This window comes from Micromesistius poutassou, assembly GCF_964030765.1.
Source record: "Micromesistius poutassou genome assembly, chromosome: 22".
Lineage (NCBI taxonomy): Eukaryota > Metazoa > Chordata > Actinopteri > Gadiformes > Gadidae > Micromesistius > Micromesistius poutassou.
In genome coordinates, this window is record NC_140292.1 from 5,547,481 (window position 1) to 5,563,024 (window position 15,544).

Sequence of the window (15,544 nt, forward strand, 5' to 3'; positions counted from 1 at the left end):
ATCTGTTTTCCTTTTTTTACTGTTTCCTTCTCTACATTGGAACTTTTTGGTGTTCATGACGTGTGCAAGTCAATATTTGGCTGTTTTTATTATAGAACAGCCTCCTTGAAATCCCTTTAGGAGGCTAATTATATTTAAAATAGAGCAGTAGTGCACAATTTACAACCATTTACTTCAGTTAAATAAGTGCACAGTATACATTATTAAATTAGTAAATAATGTAATTTAGAAAAGCTCAAACTATTGAATCACTGTTTAACATTTCAGGAGGAACTGAGAGGCCTGAACTCTTCCATTGTTTTAGAGAAACGTGAAAGACGAGATCATCAAGAAAAAAGCTCTTGTGACATGCATTGCACTGCATGTGTCCCTGCCTGGCATGAGACTTTGTTCTGAGCAGGATAGAAGTTAATGACGTGAAACAAAATATGGCATATCGCTGAACTCCAGTCAAACTGATAAATGAGCCTTGGTTTTAAGGTGACAGACTTACTATGGTTCATTTGCACAAAAATCGAATTTATACCCTGCAGGGTTGTGTTCTAAAACAGCACACTGGACCACAATTTGAATATTCATAATATATGATCCATATATTAAACTATGTTTTGAAAGGGTAGGCAATTGGACAAAATAAAATATTTGTTTAAATATGTGATGCTATTGTACTACTATTACATAGACTGTAAGCATTAACTTATCCTAAATCGGAACTGATATTATCATCAAGAGCTCAACTTTTACCGCGTTTATTCAATCCATTTAAGAGGACTATCAAAAGCTATAATAATCTACAGTTGCATTGTTTTACATTGTACATAATGCTTAATATGAAATTACTTCTTGCTTCTTACATCCAATCTGTGGCTGAAGATGTTAAACGTAGACCTAATGTGGGACAATCAGAACCAATTCAAAGACAATATTTGAGACTGAACAAATCTGACCCCATATTTTTTAAAGTAGCATACCAACGTTAAAAGTGAATTACCAGCTTTGGATGACAAAAAAGTTACTATTCCATGAACGATCGTTATGTCTCACATAGTTGGGCCAGCCACCAGACAGTGTTTCCAATGTGTTAGATTTGGAATCCAAGTGCGGCCAAGATGAAACGCATGCGTTCTACTCACCGAAATGTTGACGTTAATAAGCTTTTGTACAAACGTGCTATGCTATCACAGATCCGTCCGCTCTTTCGATCTAACATAGGACGCCCGTCAGTGCAGTTTGAAAAGTTGAAGCCCCCTATGATCTGAAGACATGCAGCGGTTCAGGAGGTTTACACCGCGCCAGCGCTACGTTACCTGGCCGATTCGAAGGAGTTCGGGAGTATCTTCGGTCCTCCAAGTTTTTTCTCCGTATTCAAATGGACCTCGGCGCGAGTGTGGTCGTTTTCAGGCGCTATCGTCTTCTTGGTCCCATTCCGTAAACCCTAATGGTAGTCAGTATGTAGTTTAGGCCTACAAATGAATGGGAGCTAGTACATAGTGTTATGGGGAAAGTAAAGGCTTCGCCAAGTCCCAGACTCACACGGAATGCATATTTAAATGAGTCGATTGTGACGTAGAAGACGGACCGCCCCCTTACGGCTGTGGTTTAATGGAAAAGTGGGCGTGGTACGTGTCAGAATGATGGATAGCTATGTTAGAAACATTTGCTTTGCCTAATGAATAGGTGTTTATATAACCCCAGCACTGTTAAGCACTGTGAAGAAAATAATCAACTTCCTCAGCATGACAAATATTGGCCCTATTGTGGTTGAGCTAAGCTTTATTTGTCTTTAATAGTTTGGTCAATTGATTTATGTTAAACCAACATAATTTATTGAGCTACTGTGGGTCCACTGTGTGCAGAATAGATCAGGCTGTTTAATTTGGCACACACTCAAGTGATGAATGTCATCGCAGCGCATCTTGCATTGGGTCTGAAATAAAACGTCTTTCATTCCAATACAATGGCACACAGTTCAGTTAAAAGTGTAACGGCTGACATGGTCTAACTTCTATTTACTTTCCGAGAATATACGTAGGCCTATATATTCAGGATAAAACAGGTTGTTCTTAAAATAAGCCTAAGAGCTCGTGATCAAGTTCCTATGCAGGTTATTGTAGGCAACATGAAATGTTTGATTGGAAATTCCTGCCAAAAACCCTTTTTCTGTTTATCAATTCCAATCCACGGTTCTTCGACCGACAGATAAATATGGAGGTATTTGCTGCGAGGAAAATGGAACAGATGTCGACTTGTCTTACTAAGTCTTTTTTTATTCTTTCTGGAACAAAATGGGATTTATAAAACTAAGCTTAAGCGAATGTCACATAAAACAAAGTTATAAACAGGCTTTAATTTTGTATGTCACATTTTAGGTGTGGGGGTAGTGTAGGCCTACACACTAGTAATAGGCTTCTGTGTCTTTTTTGTTCTGTTTTTTACGCTGAAGGAAAGTTCAACCCGAGCACGATAATAATCACATCTGAGATCAGTGTCAACGCCTTTAATCAGGTGCTTATTTATAGTCTACCCCTGCTGCCTCTTGTGGTCTTCTAACTAAACCCGTATCCTGTTGGCTGGCTACGCAGAGGCGAGAACAACTAAAACCTAATTTTATTGTCTCGCCAGAGATCAGTGAGCTCTGGAGCTAGGGAGCTGGTTGATATACATTACTATAACCAGCCAACAAAAGCCTACTATAAACACTACTTTAAATAATAATCAACTCGGTTGATGAAATATAATCGTTGATTTATGAATTTGACAAAACTTTGGAAAGTGTGACATCTGCTGGACAAATTACTTCACAACGTCCGCTGACAATAGCCGCGTGTGTTTGAAATAAATGATGTAACTTTGCCTCTGCAGTTCATGCAAACATATTTGAAGTGGAAAGTTATTAAGAATAAAACGCACCCATTCACGAATCAATCCATCGGGGGAATTGTTTAAAAATCTCCATTATACATTAATATTAATTTAAAATCTGGTGCAACAGTCATGTTGGTCCTGCTTCAAAATAAATTCCATTCCTAACTGAGGATTTCCATTCCTAGTATAGACCATTGAGATCACATTCATAAAAAAAATAAAAGGATTGAAAAGGCAGGTCTAAAAATACTTTAACGACAACTTAAATTCCAGTAGTAGCCTATCTGATTATTCCCAAATAATTTGTCTGTCACAAATGGCTAAGATCAAAGGTCAAATTGTCAAATAGGGGCCCTTTTGCTTTAAGATAATTATCAATATAATGTTATTTCTATAACGTATTTTATCATATTATATACTGAAATAACATACTGATAAATGACTGAAGACTATTGGACTTCCAAAAAAATGTACGTGTGTCCCACTGATTCTGGTCTGATCCCAATCAGACCAAAATCAAATCAAATTTCTTCTTCTCTAATGTGTAATTCTCTTACATCTCACAAAAGCCTTCAATATGGTTGATCTAGTTATCCCCACTATCCCCAAAAGTTACGAAGATCAATATGTCATGGGTTAGGTCTACACTCTGATTCTAGAAACAACACATGTTTTCTTGTGACACATGCAAATTATTCGGGAGTGTTGTTCTAACATGTTATAAGCATACATCCCATATTAAACATTCGATTTGTTTAGATGTGTTTTATTTAATTTAAATCAGTAAAAAGTGTAAATGTGAGATTATCTGATTTTGAGATGTGTATTAACATACTTTTAGCATTTTCTTGACAAGACATTTGGGGATATTACATCCCTCATGGCTATTTTATGTTTTGAGATCGCTTTAAAAACTACATGTTTCTATTTTCTGGTTCCCGACTTCGCCATGAGGTCACTGGTTTAGATACGCAATGCATTGTGGTTTATGAAGTTCTGTGGTGCAGAAATAGTGACTAAATAAATTTACAAACGCTTGCTTCATTTAGTCTTTACTTTATGGGCAACTCAACAATTCATTTGGGTTTCCAGAATATCGTAATTGTATGTATAAAGGTCATCTTTTTTTATGTTTAGAGGGTACTGGTATGTATAAAAGTGAAACCATCTTGGTGGTTCATTAATGTATGAGGTTGAAATAATGATGTTTTGGTAATGGATTATAAATGGACAAATGAGTGAGGGTTTGGGGTAATTATTGGGTGGCCCTGGAAATCCGATGTCATCGATGCTCATAGGGTTGTGCTCCGCCCACTAGGCCAAGTGACATGTTTTCAGGGATAGCAAGAAGGAGCTGATGTTTACCATTTTAACTTAAATCAACCGAACTGGATAACGTTCATATCTTATTCACCTGAGATCGCCAACACTAAGGTTTACACGGTGAGTGACAGCGATTTAACGTCCTACCCGTTACGGAGTTGCCTTTGCCGCTGTTATATATGACTACAAGATCAATATATGAGCTTTAGATCAATAACGTTACTTTGAGCTCGTTTGTTGTTAACGTGAAGCGTGTATTCAGAGCTGTCGTATCACATTTGTCTTGACAAAACAACGACACTTGGCCAACAGTACATCAACACGGAGGGCATGCTAGCGTTAGCATGAATGTGTGAATCACTAATCCTGAAAAGCCTGGAAAACACATCAACGTTAACTTGTGTCACATCAGGAGAAGCAGTCTAACATAACTATCGAATGTCACTTAGGTTGTTATATTAACGTACTAACATCCGTTAATATGCACGACTTGGGTTGTTGATAAATACTAATCTAACATCTAGCCTCACATAGGGCACAACGCATTCGTGTTCCTCTTCGTGTTATTACGAATACTGTTATCCTTGTTCATCTGTATACTGTCAATTCGTTCTTGTGTAGTAGGCCTATCCGAGACAAGTCACTGGTGCGGCACTTGTTTTGAGGAGGGGCGGGAGGGGAGACAGAAGACCGAGAAGAAGCGGAGGATACCTCTTCCATAATGCCGTTGTTTTTCAAAAAGAGGAAACCCAGTGACGAGTCCAAGAAACGTCTTGAGTATCAGCTGTGTCTGGTAAAAAAACAACAATATTTATGTGTGTTTCTCGACTCTGCTCTGTAGTAGCCATAATACTAGGTATGAGGTCTTAAAGTAAAGCCCTACCCATGATGCTGAAAATGGGATTGCCTTATAACCATGTTATTATTCCCTAAATTACATATGTTTCTGTATGTTAATGTCTTTCTTGAATTAAAATAGAAAATGTATATTCCAAACTGGAGCATTGTTTGGTTATAGCATAAGGTTTATGTTTTGCAGTCCAAGGAGGCCGGTGCAGATGATATACTGGACATCTCAGGGTGTGAGCTGTCTGAGGTGGGTGGCAATATGCTTATGACGCTGCATCTTAGTTGTTTACTACTACCGCCAACATTAATGAGTCTCTAAAATCAATCATATTATTTGTGTGTTCACAACGCTTTTGAATCATTTGTTTGTATTGAACTGCCATCGTCTGCATCACAGCATGACGTAATGGTTGAAGTTTGAGTACCCTTATCTATTGTTGCAGCAGTGAAGATGAACAGTGATGCAGCATTTAAAGCTGATATTCAGAGTTTGAATATTCAAATTGATGGAATCTCACGTGATAACATGAACGCACGCCACACTTTTGAAATTGTGGGCGCAGATCTACTTTATTTAGTCAGCTGTATGCTGCAAAATATTGTAATATTTTATTGTTGAATTGGAGTACATGACATACAACAGCTCTACCTTGATGATTGACATAAGCTATACTCCAGTTTAATTATGTCATTTTTTCTCAACTGGCTTCATTTCTGAACCAATGACCCTTACCCCTTTTGTTACATGTGTTGTTGTTCTTTTCTTAGAATTTGACTGATAATATATCTTTGCCTTAAGTCATGTGATATTTGTGTGTTTGAGTATCTAGATTGACGTTATGATTGTGGTCTGTAACAAAGTTGTCATTTGTTTTGTTACATTGTTATTTGCAAGTCTACACTAGAGAAGTGATGAATTGCACCAGATTAGAGCATTTGGCAAATTTCCATCTGCAATCCAAATTTACTTGGCTAACTGGGCAAGGTCTTCGTTTCACAGCAGTCAACGTTATGTTGATTGTATTCTGTTTTGTTTTCCACACAGGTCCCATCCTGTGTCTTTTCCATCAGCAAAGTGCTTCAGAAAAAGGTGGGTTAATACCTTGGTATTGGAGGAAAGCTAGCTATATAGATACTGTGCATAGAATGCTGTCCGTCCCCCTCTAAACCGAGATGCTATGCTTATGGACAGAGATGGTCAATGAGTGACCTGACCAGTGATCAGAACAATAATCCTTACTTTCTCGGCTCATCTAGGTCCTCATCCTTCATGGTAATGAGCTGAAGACTTTCCTGCCAAAGGGATGTGACGTCAGCAGTCTTATGACGCTAAAGGTATGGAAAGGACAGCAAGACTAAATTATGAGATGCCAGTTTCTAAAGTCATTGTGTGTGTGTGGGCCAAAAACACAACCAGCAAAACTGTTTGTCAGTGGTATTTGCTTTCTTTTTTCCTTTTTTTTAATCTGAGCTTGGGTTCTACGGGTCTGCCATTTTATTTTATTAAAGTAGCCAAACAGAACCAAACCTAGTTGAAGCAACTGGGCTATTGGGGAATACAGTATAGCGCCCTCTGTAGGACGGTACCATTATTTAGCTCCTGCTAAGATAACATAGATGTTTGTGGCTTACTTTGATTTCTGAATCAACCTGACGATACAAGTATTGTGGAAGCAAATAATGTGATGCTCTACTGTCTGGTAGGCCCAAGTATTGAAGCCAATAGAAAATGATCTAAAATGACCAATCTGGTTGGTACAAACATAACAGCCCTCCTAGCATCTCAAAACCTAGGTCCCATCCTATTGGGTTCTTATCTTGTGCTCTGTTTCCTTAATACCCATTCTGCCAAATGTCCACCCAAGGTGTTGGATCTGCATGAGAACAAGCTCACCTCACTTCCAGACGATATCGGGAAGCTCAGATCCCTTCAGGTACGACCACTGTCTATATTGCGCTCAATACTGAAATGGATCAAATCACGACAGCAAAAAAAGTAATCTTCATTGGCTCCATATTTGTTTTTCTGTTTAGGTTTTAAATGTGGAGAAAAACCAGATTAAGACTCTTCCAGAATCCATTGGAGATTTACAACACCTACAGACGCTCAATGTCAAATGTAAGCAGTGCTTGGTGTCCACCTTATTGCCTCTGAAGGATATATGAAACTTGACAAAAGTGTTTTTTTCACAGGTAACTGTCTCAAGGAACTGCCAGAATCTGTGGGATCCATGAGGAGCCTACGGACCCTGGATATAAGCGACAATGACATTCGTCAGCTCCCTAAAACCCTGGCCCACATCAAAACACTGGAGGTACGTGTGTACGAACAAAGCATGAGAGGTTGAAAACAAGACTGCTCTCTATATAATCCCTTGGTGTCTGTGAGTATATCATATGTGCGATGATGAATCACAATTGGAATTGTGTTTGTGTGTGTTTTGGACAGAGCTTAACGCTTGACGCTACCATGATGTCATATCCTCCGGCGTCTGTGTGTACCGGGGGTACGGAAACCGTCCAGCAGTTCCTCTGTACCGGTGAGAGACCCATATTACGATTACATTCAGGGCATTTAGTAGACGCTTTTATCCAAAGTGAATTACAGCGAACGGTTCATACACACATTCACACACCGACGGCGGAGTCAAACATGCAAGGCGACAGCCAGCTGGTTGGGAGCTCACTCAGCTAGGAGGAGCCGGGGAGTGAACCAGCAACCTTCCGGTTACAAGTCAACCCGCTCTACCTCCAGAGCTTAGCTGACCCCATGCGTGGGTAAATAAGCCTACACATTGACATATCATAAACACATATAGATATATCTACAGATATAGGTATACCTACAGACCTATCTTCAGCTCTATAAACATTCACATATCGGCAGCATAAATACATTGACATAGCTGCACTTAAGGGATATGTGGAAATGAACCTCTCGGCTCACTCCACTTCGGGATGTGGTCTACTGGATTGGAGAGTGAGACGAGGGCAATTCCAAAAAGAGAAGTTTTATTCACTTCCCAAAAAACAAACCGAACAATAAATAAACAAAATAAATCAATGGTTCCAAAAATACAAATTAACATTTGCAAAGAATAAAAGAAAAGCTGTTAGCAATTTTCTAGCTGAAATACAGCATTATTTAGCCTAACAGGAGGCTGTAAGTAGTGGCCTCACGTCAAGCCACCTCTTCCTTACCCTCCCAAACAAACAATGCGACACCCCTTAAATAGGCCACCTAATTAGTCACAGGTGGACCAATCAAGGCCCATTAGGCCATACCATGTGTCAGGGGGGACCATTTCAAACATAGCAATCGAACCGTCCTGTCGCTGGAAGTGAGAAAGGTTTCACTTTCTCACAGGGTAGTTTAGGATTTTGGACATCGGGTCTCATTTCCAAGTGAGCCAGTGTGTTATTTATCATTGGAGACTGTTTTCAACACTTTTCATTCAGTCCTTCTAGTTGCAGAAATCGCTGGTGCTAGGCTAGCACAAGTCGAGGGGAACTGCTAGCCTGCCAATAAAAACCCACTCCCGAGGCAAACCAATTATAATGCCAGACTATCGATGTAAATGTCTGTGTTGATAGAATAGTGTTAGAAATAAACTTACCCTTGCATCGCATTGCAATTAGTTTATAATCCCTGTAGTTGGAAGCAAGCTACGGCAGTGGCGGACTGATATTACCTGGAGTGCGCTTCTCTGTTTTAGGGATGTCACGAGAACCGATACTTCGGTACCAAGTCGATACCAAAATTCAAAAATCGTGACGGTACTCGTTTTTCTTAGGACCGTAGGTACCGTAGGTACCGAGGACGCAATTCCTCTGGACGTCACGTGGGCAGCATATACACCTACACGGGAACATGGAAGACGGCAGCTGCAGCGAGTGCGACGGCTCCGCCTCGACTCGTCGATAAAAAGAATAACAAGAGTCGCGTCTGGAAGTACTTTGCGTTTGGAACGCTGCGCCGCGCGACTGTTTCAGACGGGACCCGTTTCAATGTTGCGCTTCTAAACACGCATGGTACGACTGCGTTCGGCATCACTTACATGATGTTGTTTTGATTGAAGATCGGCAGGTTGTAGTAGGTGCGGCGGTGAATGTGTGCGTGCGTGTGCGCGTGTGCGTGTGTGTTGCGAGCGTATGCAATTTCAAAGTAGCCTAAACAAACCAACTCAAAGCCGATGCATGCATCCAAAATTATTCGTTCAAAACCAAATAAACAAATCAAAAACAGCGTTGCTTATTCGCTTCAAATACTTTTTCTTTTCAAAACTTGGTTAATTAATACGGCGCGGTACCGAGCAGTTGTGTTGGCAATGTTGGCGTCTCCTGTGGCTGCCTTGCGCACCTGCGTTATATTACTTAATATTAGGTTGGAAGTTATGTTTTAAACCCCGCCATGCACGCAAGTGTAAACGCCAGCCGCATAGCTGCATGACTGCCTGCTTTCAGCGCGTATTATTATTTTTTTAATTATTATTACTTGAACGCTACATGCCACTGTTCTTTTTTTGTAATGTTAATAGTGGTTTATTTTTATTCATTACTTGAAGGCTACATGCCAGTGCCACTGTTTTTTGGAATGTTTAAATGTTTTTAATAAATAAAGTACATGGGATTTATTGTTTTGTTTTTGACCGTGGTATCGAAATGGTATCGAGAATCGTGGATTTTCACTGGTATTGGTACCGACTTCTAAATATTTGGTATCGTGACATCCCTACTCTGTTTACCTTCTGCTGTAGTGAATTGGTTGCTACACCGGAGCAAAGTGAAATTCCGCCGAGAAAGTAGTCCCCCAAAATGTAATGTGATCATTGCGATACAAGGATAGTTTTATTTCTAATATTATTCTATCAACACAGACATTTACATCGATAGTCGGGCATTATAATTAGTAGGGATGCACCGAAATGAAAATTCTTGGCCGAAACCGAAAACCGAAAATGAGGAAACCAAGGCCGAAAACCGAAAACCGAAAATGAGGAAACCAAGGCCGAAAACCGAAAACCGAAACACCGAAATAAATTATGCCAATTATTAGTAGGCCTATCATTGCATTTATAGCTATGACTGTGTACTAACCTCACTAAAATCAAGGCATTGCAATTCAAAGAATAAATCAATTACAATTATTAAAAGTATAAAAATATTTATTTAGCACTGAAAAAACAACAACACCGTTTTCCGTTTTGCACTTTGCAGACGGTCCCTAAGCTCCAGATGATAGCCGACAGCTCATAGAAGTTGTCGGCACTTTGCGGCCGGTCCCTAAACTGATAGCCGACAGCTCATAGAAGCTGTCTCATAGCGAGCTGTCGCTAAAGACGGCTCGTTTGGATGAAAACAAGGTTGTAGCTGGTTCTCTAGATTACTACATTTAGTCTTTTTCAGATATATGGAAATATGCCCACACAGCAGACATGTTGGCGCAGAGGTGCTTATCCAGACAAGCGTGTGCTGGCCACGGTTTTTGTTTGCGTCATCACAATTTCCTGTTTCGGCCGTGTTGTTTCTGTGATAAAAGTGTTTCGGCCGAAAGCCGAAAATGCGCTTTTGGGCCATTTTCGGCCGAAAATTTTCGGTGGCCGAAATTTTGGTGCATCCCTAATAATTAGTTTGCATCGGGTGTACTTTGGAGTGGGTAAAACTGTTTTTATTGGCAGGCTAGCAGTTCTCCTCGACTTGCTCTAGCCTAGCACCAGCAATTTCTGCAACTAGAAGGACTAAATGAAAAGTGTTGAAAACGGTCTCCAATGATAAATAACACACTGGCTCACTTGGAAATGAGACCCGATGTCCAAAATCCTGAACTACCCCTTTAATCATCAGCACAAGGAGCTCCTTTATTATTTTATGCTTGCCCCAAAGAGATTGGTCACTGTTAAACCAATCACAACAGGAGGGTTTCACATGATGTCAGGCACATTCCAGGCCACCATCTTGGTACTTTTTCAACCACTGCAATAAGAAAAACAACAACTGGCTGTAACTCATAACTCATAACTCCCATTCTTGTGGTGTAAACCATATGTGGAGCCAGTGTGTGTGTAGTCCCTAGTAATGCGTGCTCTTCAGAGATAAAGTGTATGTGCTAAATGTCATTATTTCCTGAATTGAGTAATTAGCAGAACTGAATGATGTCCTCTTTCATCTTTTTCCTCTTTCTTTCATTTAAACACAATAGCTGTGTTCGAAATCGTTCCCTGTCACGGATATAGTGCACTATATAGGGTGCTCGTCATTTTGTAGTGCTGTTCGAATTCTCAGCGGTTAATTTCATTCACTATATAGTGCACTATAAAATACCCATACATACAATGTTCCCTACATGTTACTCCCGTATACCACAATGCAATGCGGGCGCATTTACTGACGCAAATGATGTTCAGAAATGTTCAGCGTAGTGTCCGAATTCTCGTTTGTTCGTTCCCTATATAATTCACTATATCATAAACACTATATAGGGAATAGTGAGTGATGGAATAGGGAACGATTTCGAACACAGCTCATGACTGGCACTACTCTTCTGTTGTTGTACTTGTTGTCATGGCAACTTCAGTAGGCTTCTGCACCAGCATGTTGAATACAAATCTTAATCTCTGCTGCCGTGTGGAAGACAAGCTATAATAAACCCAGTATGCTAATATTAATGTGGACCCCACTGCGTTTGTTCCTGTGATTGTGTAGAACTGGGGGAGGAATACTGCCCTCCATCGCAGTACCTGTTGCCGGTGTTGGAGAATGACTGCTGCAAATCTAATGAGGATGCAGTCGACAGCACCGAACTGGTCTGGCAGGTGAGCAAGGATTGAGACTGCCACTTTCAGCTGCTAAATATATGGCATTATGTCAAAAATAAGATAATTAAACCTGCATCATTAAAGCCCTTGTCTAAGGAATGCCATGTAATGTTATGTACATGAAGGGTGGTCAAAATTGAAATGATCTCTGACCTTGTAAAAAAAAAAAAAGAGTCTATGTGATTAAAATTGTTTGTCATGTTGGATGAATAATTAACCTTTTTTTTTTTCCATTTCTTGATGCAGACTAAATTCAATGATTATGAGAAGAGAAAGGTAGGTCACACACACAAAGGTATCATCTGAGCTGCAAAAAGAGTAGCTCAAACAAATGTAAACAACATGAACACCTATATACTGGATCTGCTGTGTTACGTTTGGCTGAGTGACTCTAATGCAGGGCTTTACTTTCATCGTGAGTATCATCCATGTGATGACACCTCCTCCCTGCTCCGTCACCAGGAGCAGAAGCAGCAGGAGAAGCTGGCTTTTGAGCGACAGCTGGACGAGAGGCAGAAGGAGCACACGCATCTCCTGTTCATGAACAGCTCCCACAAGGAGGACGTCCTCCACTCAGTCAAACTGGTACCCCTACCTTTGTGACTGTATTTCTCATACTTTGTGAAGTATGCTTAGAGTTTACATTGTCAAAGTATTAACAACATGGGCAGAAACATTTGGGATAATGTCTGAACACAACTCAATAAAATACATAACCTAGTTCTAGTCGTTTTTAGATATTTTATAAAACCAGATGAAAATGTAAAACATTCATGAAAATCCAAAATAAAATATGTCTATATTGTCATTAGATTAAAAGCAAAAATGAACTGTAGATGCAAGGGTAAATGGAAACATTAATCCCGAGTAGACCTAGAGACATCATTGTTTGATCATCCTCCACGATGGACCATTAAGCCGTTGTGATGGGTCTCTCTGCAGGAGCGCGAGCGCCTGGACCAGGGCGTGTCTCAGCAGCAGAGGGCTCTGGAGGCCGACCGGGTCCTGATCCTTGCCCGGGTGCGGCAGGCGGAGGAGGACATCACCAGCCGCGTGAGCAGCATGCTCATGGACAACACCAGGTACCTTCACATGAGTTACCTTTAGTCATTTAGCCCCCGGGCGCTTTCACCCAAAGTGACCTACGATGAGACCAAAAACAAATCAAAGCAAGAATAAAATAAAAAAAGTCAAACTAGTCTTGAACTAGTTTAAAGGAAAACACTGGCCAGGGGATGGTTTACATGTGCTTGGGGCATACTATTATACACATCTCCATTCATCCACACAGACAAAAGAAGAGTTCAGAGTTTCTTCAGGCGTTGGAGGAAGAACGGTGAGACGGAATTTAAAAAAACATTTAATTTAGAAACACGATTGTTGTTGTTTCGCTTAGCATGAGGGCGTCACAAAACAAATCTTGAATGAGACATTGATTTTGTATTTTCAAAACTAGAATCCGTATGGAGCATCTGACTGCCATCACACAGGATGAAGCTAATTCTCTCAGGAAGAAAGAAGTGGCCAGTAAGTATCCTGGGACATTTGGAGGACTCGTCCATCCATTCAAATCACTACATGAACGTCATGAAGTCAATGTCTTTGTTTGTAACTTGTACACTGTACACGTTGTATAATTTCTCATGTTAAGAGAAAGATTGAAAACGACAGCAAACAATCACATGAAAGGCAGTCCCACTTTGTAATTTTCTGGCTGTTTACCAATGTGAAGGCTGCAGCCTTGCTAGAACGCTTCATTGCGAGTCGAGTCCTTTGGAGACGAGGCAAGAGTGCTGCCTAGCGATTGTAGCGTTCAGAGTTTGGAACGACTTGCTAGTGTGGAAGCGCTTCCGCTTCCACTTTTTAATACTGCTCCAGTGGTAAATATTGTAATATTTTAATTGTTGAAATTGTTATTGGATACAGTAGTTTGTTTAAACACCAGCTATGTTCATATTAAAACAAATCAATCCATGCAAAATACAGCCTATCATTACGTTGCAAAAACGTTTGAAAAAAATTGCACAGGTCTTTGAGCTTAATTGTTTGCATTTACATGATTAATCTATAAAAAGCAATACGTCACAAAATATTTCTGATAACTAAGCAATGTTTTAAATACCCCGCGCAGCGAGTGAACGCAAAGGATTGTGGGGGTTTTGGCTCGTTGAGGATCCATCGATGCATCCTTGAAAAATCTCGGAATTCTCAACAACCAAGGATGCGAAAAAGGCGCGAATTTCCGAGTGTTCTCAACATTGGAACTATGCTTGTCGGCGTTCTATGACATGGCGTCCTTAAAAGGGCGGCCGTTGAGCATGCTTCCTTCACATTGGGAAACAGCCTCCGTTCGTCTATTTGAAGAGCACCGACATCTGTTTCCCCCTGCCTAATCCACCTGCTTGTTTGTCTCCCTCTAGTGGCCATGCAGAAGATGTTATTAGACAGCTATTCCATGACCCACCTGCAGGAGGTGAGTGACTACCGCAGGAGGAGTCTGGTGTCGGAGGCCTACAGGAGGTAAGACTCGAATCTACTGGCTTAATAATCATAGTGAATCTGTGTTTCGTTTCACTTCATAAATCAGATGTTTCTTCTGTATGAGCAGTTTTCAGACTGGGAGGGGTTACTTATATCCGCAAAGAATAGAGCTCTTTTCTTTTGATTTTGTGCAGGTAAAGAAATACATTTTTGAAATAGATTAATCCATCAGTTTCGTTGCTTGAGTCGCCATTTTGTTGTTTATTCACGCCGAGCCGAGTACCACCCTAGCAACAGGCACCAGAAACTGATTCACAGAACATTTGTAAAAAGTGGGCCGGGGTTCAGTGGCTGAAAAAGTTGTTAATCATTCACCAAAACAATTCACAATTTCATCATTATTTTTTACTGTCGGATAAACTAAAGTTATTTTAATTTTATTTGTATCTTTTATTTCAGCATGGAGAGTTTGGATAGGAAGTTTGATCAGGTGCTCTCGCTGCAATTGCTGGACAAGTCCAAAGCTATCAGCCAGATCCTTCAAGAGGTACGGAAATAATTGTCCTTTTGTCTCTGTTTTTTCAGAGAGCTCGCTTTCTATTTCTTAACGGTGTCATTATATCTGAATTCCATGTAATTAAATAGTGTAAGGAGATTGTACACTTTCTAAAAGTTGCAATTAAAAACAACCATTTATTTCCATATATATACGAAATAACATAACTATATCCTGTCCTTGTAATTCAGTTTGAATATCCTCTACATGAGCCGCACTAATGCCAAATGCTCTCAGAATCAGTGCAACCAAGTCATTTAGACAAAGCACATTTCTAACAGATGTTGTTTTTTTTTAGAACCCGGTTTAATCAATGGTTTATTCTCCTAGACCAGGGTTGTCCTTTAAGTCCTTAACATACGGGGCTGGATCACCCTCATGCTTACTGACTGTGTTCCACAGGAGGAGATGCAGAAGGCAGCCTTCCAGGCCCTGCAGCTGCAGAAGGACAGTGTGCACGGCTACATCCGTAGTCAGGTCAGTGGCTCGACGGCCAGGTCACCTGACAGAGCACTTCAGAGAGACCGATGATGATACACGTCTCAATGGACTCTCGACAGAATTTAGTATTTTTTTTAACAGTTCTTATAAACTAACTAAATTTACCCTGCTCTTGGAGTGCATTAGATCTTTTGCTGTAAATTAATGTTTTTGT

The 15,544-nt window shown here is 40.3% G+C and overlaps 1 protein-coding gene across 1 annotated transcript in view; it reads left to right on the top strand.

Moving 5' to 3' along the window:
- The first annotated feature begins 4,184 nt into the window (after window positions 1-4,184).
- The window catches only part of lrsam1 (leucine rich repeat and sterile alpha motif containing 1), a 15,726-nt gene continuing 4,366 nt past the window's right edge, over window positions 4,185-15,544 (top strand). Inside the window, exons 1-18 of the mRNA XM_084486372.1 lie at window positions 4,185-4,308; window positions 4,810-4,981; window positions 5,228-5,284; window positions 6,083-6,127; window positions 6,295-6,372; window positions 6,903-6,971; window positions 7,072-7,156; window positions 7,231-7,352; window positions 7,487-7,577; window positions 11,740-11,849; window positions 12,099-12,128; window positions 12,315-12,437; window positions 12,795-12,934; window positions 13,144-13,188; window positions 13,309-13,379; window positions 14,273-14,372; window positions 14,793-14,880; window positions 15,292-15,366. Of these exons, the coding sequence (XP_084342498.1) occupies window positions 4,910-4,981; window positions 5,228-5,284; window positions 6,083-6,127; window positions 6,295-6,372; window positions 6,903-6,971; window positions 7,072-7,156; window positions 7,231-7,352; window positions 7,487-7,577; window positions 11,740-11,849; window positions 12,099-12,128; window positions 12,315-12,437; window positions 12,795-12,934; window positions 13,144-13,188; window positions 13,309-13,379; window positions 14,273-14,372; window positions 14,793-14,880; window positions 15,292-15,366 (1,401 nt within the window). The 5' untranslated portion in view covers window positions 4,185-4,308; window positions 4,810-4,909. The remainder of the gene's footprint in view (window positions 4,309-4,809; window positions 4,982-5,227; window positions 5,285-6,082; window positions 6,128-6,294; window positions 6,373-6,902; window positions 6,972-7,071; window positions 7,157-7,230; window positions 7,353-7,486; window positions 7,578-11,739; window positions 11,850-12,098; window positions 12,129-12,314; window positions 12,438-12,794; window positions 12,935-13,143; window positions 13,189-13,308; window positions 13,380-14,272; window positions 14,373-14,792; window positions 14,881-15,291; window positions 15,367-15,544) is intronic.